This window comes from Staurois parvus, unplaced genomic scaffold (assembly GCF_062004578.1).
Source record: "Staurois parvus isolate SC_StPar_1 unplaced genomic scaffold, SC_StPar_1.0 ptg001134l, whole genome shotgun sequence".
NCBI lineage: Eukaryota > Metazoa > Chordata > Amphibia > Anura > Ranidae > Staurois > Staurois parvus.
Window position 1 is genome coordinate 241,938 of NW_028318930.1, and position 10,487 is coordinate 252,424.

General features: G+C 45.7%; 1 protein-coding gene across 1 annotated transcript; it reads right to left on the reverse strand.

Annotated features, from left to right (window-relative positions):
- Positions 1-219: 219 nt before the first annotated feature.
- DYNLL2 (dynein light chain LC8-type 2) lies at positions 220-5,665 on the reverse strand. The gene is made up of 3 exons (XM_089659163.1): positions 5,514-5,665; positions 1,988-2,126; positions 220-640 (listed from the first exon to the last, which is right to left on the reverse strand). Exons 2-3 carry the CDS (start codon positions 2,117-2,119, stop codon positions 503-505), a joined length of 270 nt encoding a protein of 89 aa, XP_089515289.1. The 5' UTR covers positions 2,120-2,126; positions 5,514-5,665; the 3' UTR covers positions 220-502.
- Between the last annotated feature and the right edge of the window lie 4,822 nt (positions 5,666-10,487).

Below are 10,487 nucleotides of genomic sequence, written 5' to 3' on the forward strand. Positions count from 1 at the left end.
AAAATTTGACAAAATTCCATATATATCCTTTCTGCAATCCTGTTAAAACAATATCTGAAGTTTTGGGTGGAGAGCAGTTTACAACTACTTAACTTACATCAGCACAGGCTATCCTGGTATCACAAGTACATTTCATGAACTTAATGAAAGGTTTAGTTTTTCAAAGGGGGGGGGGGGGGGGGGGGGGAACAAAAAAAAAGTTTAAGTATCACTAGCATGTTTGATGTAGTATAGTTTATTTTCTTCCCATTTAAAGGCCATTGAAAAGCATTTACAGTTTCCCCAAGTGCATTACAACAAGAAGGGGAAAGGAAAAAAGAAAAAAAAAGCAGTAACAAAATAAAGCCGCCTTGTCTCCAGGCAACTAAACAAAAGTCATTTTACTGCAACATATACACATTAAATATAGTATACAGTCCATGCAGCTGCTCAGCCATGTTAGAGGGGATCCTGGCTCCAGCCATCAGTGCATTACAGTCCATAATTTCCATTGTGCCTTTTTCTAGCCAGACTTGAAGAGAAGAATTGCAACCTGGCCCAAATAGAAATAGATGAAGTGTTTTGTCTCATGTGTTACATAGCTGCCAAAGTTTCTGCCAACAATGCAGTGCCAAGTTGGGTTGTATTTCTTGTCAAATTCCTGCAAGAGAAAGAAAAAGTAACATAAATGCAAAGGGAAAGTTACATTACTGGTGCAACCAATATATGCCAAGAACTGAGGGGCACAAGATGCAAAGTCATACAATTCTTAAAGTAATCTTTAAGGCAGCTTTCACATTGATTTTTAGATCAAACACACGCCAAATGTAATAGGACACCCCTCCAAATCATTGGATTCTGGTGTTCCGATCACCTCCATGGCCACAGGTGTATAAAATCAAGCACCTCAGCATTCAGACTGCTTCTACAAACATCTGCAAAAGAATGGGTCGCTCTCAGGAGCTCAGTGAATTCAAGCATGGTACTGTGATAGGTTGCCACCTGTGCAATAAGTCCATCCATGGTATTTCCTTGCTACTAAATATTCCACAGTCAACTGTTAGTGGTATTATAACAAAGTGAAAGCAACTTGGAACAGCAACTCAGCCACATAGTGGTAGGCCACGTAAAATGGAGCAGGATCAACACATGCTAAACACATTGCGCACAAGCCACCACCTACCTGCAGAATAAACTAAAGGCCTCCAAAAACTTCATGTGGTCTTAAAAATAGCACAAATAGTATGTAGAGAGCTTCGGTTTCCATGGCCAATCAATGTGCAATGCAAAGCATCTGATGCAGTGTTGTAAAGCACACCGCCACTGGACTCTAGAGCAGTGGAGACGTGTTCTCTGCAGTGACCAATCATGCTTCTCTGTCTGGCAATCAAGTGGACATGTCTGGGTCTGGCAGTTGCCAGAACAGTACTTGCCTGACTGCATTGTGGCAAGTGTAAAGTTTGGGGGGGGGGGGGAGAAATGGTGTGGGGTTGTTTTTCAGGGGTTGGGCTTGGCCCCTCACTTCCAGTGAAGGGAACGCTTAAGGAGTCAGCATACCAAGACATTTTGGACACTTTCATGCTCCAAACTTTGTGGGAACAGTTTGAGGATGGCCCCTTCCCTGTTCCAACAGAACTGTGCACCAGTGCAAAGATCAAAGTCCATAAAGACATGGATGAATGAGTTTGGGGTGGAGGAACATGACTGGCCTGCACAGAGTCCTGACCTCAACCAGATAGTACACCTTTGGGATGAATTGGAGCCGAGACTGCGAGCCAGACCTCCCCATTAAGATCAATGGAAAATGCAGCATAAAAACACCCAAAGCACACCATGATGCATTTAGTAGTTTCCAGTAGTAAAAAAAAAAAAAAAACCCCACCTAAAATTATGTAACTAAGCAATACATGATAATGGTCTTCTCTGAACCTCCAGATCATGTGATGCCACAAAAAAAAAAAAAAAATTGCAACTCGTTACCCACTATTCAAAAAAATGTGTAATATACCTTTTTGATATAGGCAGCAATGTCTTTCTCAATGTTGTATTTCTCCATAGCTTGTGTGGCACAGTCCACAGCATCCTGCTGCATGTCCTCAGACATGTCAGCATTCTTGATCACAGCCTTTCTGTCAGACATAATGTACCTAGAACAGAGGAGTAAAAAAGGTTAGCTTTTGGGCACACCTTCCCAGTTCTTGACAGCAGTTAAGACTTGCAGGGAACAGATAGGTACACATTCTATGGGAAAGAGGCTGGCAAATTAATGTAGTATTCCAAAGGTAAACAATCTAGTTTGAATACTGCCAACAAGATTACAGAAATGACCCGCTATACATTTTAGTGTAGCCTACACTGACTGCAGGCACTAAATCACTTATGAAACACCTTTGCTACTCTAGGTATGCAGTACACGCCACTGAAAATGCATCTCAAGTGTGATTAATTTCGACCATTTTTCTAGGAACTTGGACAAAAACCCACCCACACAGCCAAAACACAACTCAACACTGGTCAAGGTACAAAGACATGCTCATCATAAGTTCAATCAGCTACAGCACAGCTGATATTTGTAACCACCTTGCAAAATGACTGTCAGCAACATGTTAGATACAATTTAACAGGCAAACTTCATCAGATACATTTCAATACTAATCACACACCCTGGTCACATCAAAGCAGATTTTGAAATCATGCGACTTACAGTGAAGGCGCGCGAGTTGGGGGGGGGGGGGGGATTTTGAAATCGCATGACCTGCCAATTTCTGCTGCAAATTGCAAGACATTTGACACAGAGGTCTATACAAATTGCAACAAAAAGTAGTGCATGTACCACTTTAGAAATCAGTGTGGCTCCAAGACAGAACCACACCGATTTGATCTAATAGCACACAATAGGGTGCGACTTGGCATACAATATGCAAGTCGCACCCGAAGTGACCGGGGGCTAATGTGACCTTCAGTGCAAAAGAATTGCACGAGATCACAAATGAACCTAAATAGTGCAAAGTTAGTTTAACAAAACCGCATCCCACAGAATAGATATATTTTACCATGCAATACTTGTATCCCATAACACTACAGCTCAAGCCAACAGGGAGGATAACTGGAAAGCAGCTGCTGAAAAATATATCCTGGAGGCAACACAGTAGCTTGTTTTGGCAACACTTATAGTTAAACATAAGTGGTGTTGAGCAGATGTTAGTCTGGTGACCACAGAAAAGTGCTGACAGCTATGGTTGGACATGAACTAATGCACTAAGCTTCCATGTGAACTGGTTTTATACAGCCAATGTTGAAATATGGGTGCAGAAAAAAAAAAGTGAGACTTCATGTCAGTTTACAATTGGCGATTATACTATGTTCAAAGCCACTTCTGATGTTGTGGAGTGAGCACTAGAACAATAGAACTGAAAGTGCAGAAAATCACTTACTGTAAACTCGTCACTGGTAGTAAACAGGATCTTCAATATCTAGAAAGAAAAAATTAAAAGTCACCAGCTACAAATACTGTAGCTGATGTCTTCTAATAAAAAAGGATGCTTACCTGTTCAGAGATCCAGCGCTGTCCTCACCTTGGACGGTTCTTTGCCAGTCTTTGGGTCCCTGGCACATTTAGTGTGGGAAACCAGCTGACTCCTTGTAGGAGTCGCACTGCACTCTGAACGGTCCCGCAGGCTCTTGTCGCGACATTTGACGTGTCCCAAGAGGTTGCGGGCAGAGGGAATAACTTCCAGTGGAATAGTCTAGGGTGGCAATTCCAGCAGAAGTTGGAGCGGGTACCTGCCGAAACAAGATACCTACTCTCTCCCACAAAAACAAACCTTCGATAAGGTCGGGGGGGGGGGGGGGGGGGTGGATTCTTAAAAGCAGAACTTCCTGTTTAGGGTTCTACCTTAAGATGGCCTGACATTACAATGGCATTTGACCCCTTTCACATGGACAGTCCAGGGTCAGGTCCACCTGTTCGTTCTTCAGGTGGACCTTTCATTCTCCTATGGGCAGTCAGGTGTAAACATCTCTTTACACGCAATTACCTCCTATCCAGCAAAATCAAATAGAATGAGGTTCCATTCCCCTCTGTGTGGCTGGATCAAAGTGGAGTTGGGGGTAAATGGACAGCCAGTTTGTTTATACTGGACTACCCATAGGAGAGCCTGCTGTGTCAGTTTTGCATAAGCAGAATGCACCGGTCATCCTGCAGCTCTGCTCAGCCGGGGATAAGCTGACGGATCTCCTGCTGAGCAAAACTGGAAAGGGGCCTTAGTCCCAGCAGCTTTTTACCATGAACTACTGGCAGTAAGGTGGATTGGTACTACCATGGCATTTGTCTCAGTGGTTTCTTACCATGAACTGGTGTTCAGGGGCACAGATACACTGCATGTGTATTGCAGCACCTTCTTACCATGAACTCTACTGGTAGCAAGATGGATTGAGACTAGTGGCATTTGTCTCAGCAGCTTACCATGAACTCTCCACTGGTGTTCAGGGGGACAGATACATATGCCATTGCAGTACCTCAGCAGCTTCTTACCATAAACTACTGGTGGATTGAGACTACAGTGGCATTGGTCTCAAAGGCTTACCATGAACTGTACTGGTGGATTGAGACTACAGTGGCATTTGTCTCAGCAGCTTCTTACCATGACCTTTCACCTGGTGTTCAGATACACAGCAATGGCATGTGTATCTCAGCAGCTTCTTACCATGAACTGTACTGGTGGACTGAGACTACAGTGGCATTTGTCTCAGAGGCTTCTTACCATGAACTCACCACTGCTGTTCAGGGGGACAGATGCATATGCCATGGCAGTATCTCAGCAGCATCTTACCATGAACTCTACTGGTAGTAAGGTGGACTAAGACTACAGCAGCTTCATCTCTAGTGGTGTTAAGGTGGTCTGACCCTCCAATGGCATTGGTGGATAGGAACGGAAAGGTATGGCTACCTAGGAAACGTGAGATGATGCAGCTGTTTTATGTGGCCATGGGATACACATGACCCACCCAAACAACAGGTTTGTTGGGACAACACAGCAACATCATCCATATGAAGACCAGCTGTGTGTCTCTCCTAGGCCACCCCATGCACAGCCAAATTACATAACAGGAGAGCATGCACAAGCAACCATCCATTGAGACACCAAATTATAATGAAATACCCATGTGCAAAACATGGCTGCTCAGAATATGGCCATTAGGAAATGGTGACATGTAGTATGGAATAATAGACCCAATCTCAGGAACAGAGTGCTGGAGGTTGGGCTGAGCAGTGATGGGCCGTCAGTATCCATGCCCTTTAACAGTGCACAGGTCCAGGCTAACCATGAGGCCCCTAGTCACCCCAATGTAGGTCTGCAGCGTAACGCTAACACGGCCCCGACCAGGACACCCACCCACCTCACTCTATACACGCCATACGAGTCGCCGCCTAGCTGCTACCATAGGAAGCCTCCAGAAAGGCCCACTGTACAACGGGTGCAAAGCAGTGTCCAGAAGGCTCGCACTCCCCCCAGCCTGTGCAGCCCGCTTACCTATCACAGTGTAGAGAAGCCCCCTCAGCTCGCTGTATCTCTCTCCAGACTTGACTAGCGCTCTGACACTCGGCGTCCCTGTGAAATAGCAGCTCCTCCCCCTGCAGTGGCTCAACCAACCGCCGTCGCTATTGGTGGAAGCCGCGCCCTCCCCAGCACTGCAGGCATTTTCCTCTCGCTCTCCTCTGCCTACATCTTATTTCATCCCACAATGCCGTGAGAGGAATTGCGGAGCGGCCGACCACGATTACCAGTGGCCTATCAACGACTACGTTCTAGTTCATGGCTCCTGCTTCTTCCCGAACGTGGAAAAAGTTTGTCAGAGGAGCGGTATAGGGAGAATGATGCTGACAACTGCTGTAAGAAACCTGACAGAACACAGGGGAGGGTTTATTAACTGACTGGATGACGTGTGGTCTGCTTGGGCACTCTGTATCACGAAAGGTTGCTATTTAACCCCTTGACTACCAGGCACTTCCACCCACTTCCTGCAATTTTCTGCTTTCAGTGCTGTCGCACTTTGACAATTGAGCGGTCATGCAACATTGTACGCATATTAAATTTGTATCATTTTTTTCATACACAGACCTTTCTTTTGGTGGTATTTAATCGTCACGGGGGGGTTGCACTATAAACGAACAATAGCAAAAAATTTGAATAATAAAAAAGTTTTTCTTTGTTTTTATTATAGAATTTTGCAAACAGGTAATTTTTTTCCTTCACTGATGTGCGTTGATGAGGCTGCACTGATGGGTACTCATAAGCAGCACTGATGAGGTGGCACGGATAGGCAGCACTGATGAGGTGGCATGGATAGGCAGCACTGATGAGCATTGATAGGCAGCACTGATGAGGTGACATGGATAGGCAGCACTGATGAGGTGGCATGGATAGGCAGCACTGATGAGGTGACATGGATAGGCAGCACTGATGAGGTGGCACGGATAGGCAGCACTGATGAGGTGGCACGGATAGGCAGCACTGATGAGGTGGCACGGATAGGTAGGACTGATAGGCTGCACTGGTGGGCATTGATGAGGAGGCACTGAAGGGCGGCACTACTGGGCAGCTCTGATGGGTGGCATTGCAGGGCACTGATCATCTGTGACAGCTACCGGTTATCGGCAGTACTTTCCTCACACTGTGACAGCATGAGGAGAGTACTGCCGATAACCGGCAACTGTATTTACTCCGTGATCTGCTGTGTCATTAGACACAGCTGGTCACATGGTAAAAGGCCGCTGTCATTGGCCTTTAACCTCATTAAGTGATCAGCTATGTACATAGGACACAGCGATCACAGAGCCCGCCGGGTACACGCCCCTGCACTGCAGCCATCATTCGGCTATAGTGTGGTTACCAAGTGGTTATGAAAAATGACATATTTCTTTTCAACTATATTTAATTTTTTGCTGCATCCAAATGGTGCAGATCTTCTGCAGCCTCTTTACAGCCACTTGCTGTCTCTGTGTACCCCTGGGATGGCTTAGAACTGTGGTCCATGCATGCATACTGTGTGTGTAAACAGCCATTTAGACTCGGTTCATGCTTATTCCCTCATTCATTTGAATGGGCTGCTATGGCCACGTTTCAGCTCAAGAATGGTGCATGCACCTTTTTAAAAATGCGGCCACAAGGAAATCGTATGGTCTTTTTGACCTTGCGGTTCCCACACCCGCAATTGTGCTGTGGGCTGAGATGCATGGGAGTGCCATTCACAATGAATGGAAGCCCTGCACGTCTTGTAAGAGCAGCACAATTCAGGTAAGGGAACAGGTACGATACCCGCAACCAGCCCCGCGATTGTGGACCTAGCCTTAAAGATGAAGTACAGCCAAAGCTCTTTTGGCTGTTCTTCTCCTGTGGATCACTTGAGTGCAGTTCGTTCTGCACTCCTATGACCTGTTTTCAGCTAACATCACTCAGCTGGTCCAGGCTGGGGAAAGATCCTGACTTTAAATTCGGGATCCACCCCCAAGTCTGGAGCAGCTCCTGGCTCAGCCTCTTAGTGATCTGCTGAAAGCCTGAGCCAGCCACTCCATCCCCTTCCACAGCTAAGTGCTCTAGTGTCCCCGGAAAGGGGGGGGGATTGGGAGAGAGAAGACTACAGTAACTTTGCTCAAAGCGGCTGAGAAAACTCGTGATCCCTGTAGAAGTTCTCACCTTTAGAACTGGCAGGGGACAGATGCAGCATCGGACTAATGCTGCATCCATCTAACTATGATTTTGAAAAAAAAAAAAAATATGCCTTTTTTTTTTTAAAGCCCCTCTCCGGCACCCCAAGCTCCAGCAGTCTTGAGTTGTGGACTGTTCCTGACCAGAGCAAACCCCGTAGATCAGGAACTGTCCACTGCTGGACAAAGGATCGGGTGAGTATAAGCTTTCTCCTCACCCCTAGTAAATACAAGGAGTTGACCCGTGCAGTGTGGGCACAGCCCCACTGTATGGGAAAATCTTTTTTTGCCCAGAGTTGGGCTTTAGGCTGACCATAGATGGATTGAAATTCATCCAGTTTAGCAGAGGCCAGTTGAATTTTGATCCATCTATTGGCAGGCTGGTTGTATAGAAGTCGATCTTTCAATCGACTTTTGTACAACCAGCCTGTTGGAACATTTTTGCTTCAGTTATCAGTGCCAGCAGGGCTGATGAGTGTATTCTGAAGGCAAGGTGTGCTACAGCTGTTCTCTCTGCTTTTCACTGACAGGAGTGACTGCAGTGTCACTCCTGTCAGCACTGATTTTTTCCTTCCTGTACCGATTATTTGTTTACAAATAATAGCTTGTCTCAAGTGACAGCACTTCTTCAGTTCAGGAGCAGCTGCCAGGAGGCTGGGCTTGGATCACTCTGCAGGACTGGGTAAATAGCAGGGGGTGGGTGGTAGAGTGCTGTGCTGGGTGGGGAAAGTTGAGCAGGAGGAGGGGGGGAACTTTTTGTACTGGGGACTGGAGAAGAGAGGAGCTCTGTGTACTGGTGGATGGTGGGAGGAGGCGAAGTTCTGTGTACTGGGGGGGGAATTGGGAGGAGAAGGGAGTTCTGCACTGTGGGGAGGGGGGTGCTCTGTACTGGGGGCCTACGGGGAGGAGGGAGGTCTGTATCGGGTTGAGGAGGAGGAAAGAGCTCTGCGTATTGGAGGGGTGAGCTTTGTAGTGAGGGGGGGGGGGGGGGCAGAATTAAAGGAAGAGCTCTACTGGGCTTGAGGGAAGAAAAAGTGGTATTATTTTTTCCAAAGACACCAGCAATGTAGGGACAATTGTTTCCTTCCAGTGACACCACCGACACAGGGACTTTGTTTTGTTGGTGATACCATTGACTCGGGGGAATTTTTTCATTCCAGTCACATCACCAACTCGGGAACATTTTTTCATTTCAGTGACACCACCAACCAAGGGGCACTTTTTCCTTTGTCACATTTGTGCACCTATTTTGAACTTTTCACTGGTACTATTTTATTGTATGCCATAAACATAGCATTTTGGTGCTTGTCACTATTGGTATGTTCGCCCTGGCCACTGGTTGACATTGTCCTAGCACTTCCTGTGGATGGTCAGTTCTGGGTGAAGACAGTCTCTGCCAGGTCCAGTCATCCACAGATAATCACTACATGGGCAATTACATGTTAATGGCTGCGGGCAGCAGTTCAGAGAACACCGTTCTGAGCCTCCAGATGGAAATTTAATTGGCTCCAAACTCAGGAGGCCTAAAAATAAAGTTTGGTAAATTTTTTTTTTTTTTTTTGCTACAGCTGCACACAGCTCGGGAAATAGGTCGTAATGCACTGGTGCATTGGTGTTTTCGCAAGTACAGCCAGACAATTGTATGGGCAGTTATACATGCCATCTGTGGCTCCCCTGACACAGGAAAAGTGCCAGGAATTTTATGATTGAGCCTTTTTGATCCTCCAAATGCCCATGTGCATGAAGCTTTTAAGGTGGTTGTAAACCCTAAGGCTAGGTCCAGACATATGCAGTGCAAATTCTTTCTGTTTTCTAGTGCGATTCAGTGAGCATCTCCAGTGCAAATCGCCTGTGGTTCTGCTTGAATAGCAATGCGTTTTCCATTTTGGTACAGTTGCATTCTCTCTCTCTCTACCTGTGAAAATGCACTGGAATCACATTACATATGAACACATGAAATGATTTTCATTAAAGCCTATGGACCTCAAAATCGTAACACAGCTCCAAACTCGCACACCATTTTTCACTATGCACTGCATATACACACAGTGTATATGCACTGCATATACACACAGTGTATATGCACTGCATATACACTGTGTGCACAATTAGTAGTCAAGTGAATGCTTTGACCAAATCATCATTTTTATGCATATTTTCCAACTCCAAGCTGTATACACTTGAATGCTTGTTGGATTTAAGCATTTCAGGTGATGTGTATTTGTGTAATGAGGGAGGGTATGGCCTAAGGAGATCAACACCCTATATCAAGATGTGGATAATTATTAGGAAGCTTCTTTTCCTTAGGCAAAATGGGCCACAAAAGAGATTTAACTGACACTGAAAAGTCAAAAATTGTAAAAAGTCAGAGGGATGTGGCATTCTTGAAACTGCTAAGATATTGGGTCGTGATCACAGAACCATCAAACATTTTGTTGCAAGTAGTCAACAGGGCTGCAAGAAACATGTTGAGAAAAAAAGATGCAAACGAACTGCCAAAGATTTGAGAAGAATCATACGTGAAGCTACCAGGAACTCATTATCCTTCAGTGTTGTTATATTCCAGAACTGCAACCTACCTGGAGTGCCCAGAAGTACAAGGTGTTCAGTGTTTAGAGACATGGCCAAGGTAAGGAAGGCTGAAACCCGACCACTACTGAACAAGACACATAAGTTGAAACGTCAAGACTGGGCCAAGAAATATCTGAAGACAGATTTTTCAAAAGTTTTATTGACTGAGGTGGAAGTGGCTCTTGACGGACCAGGTGGACAGGCCCGTGGCTGGATCAGTAATGGGCAC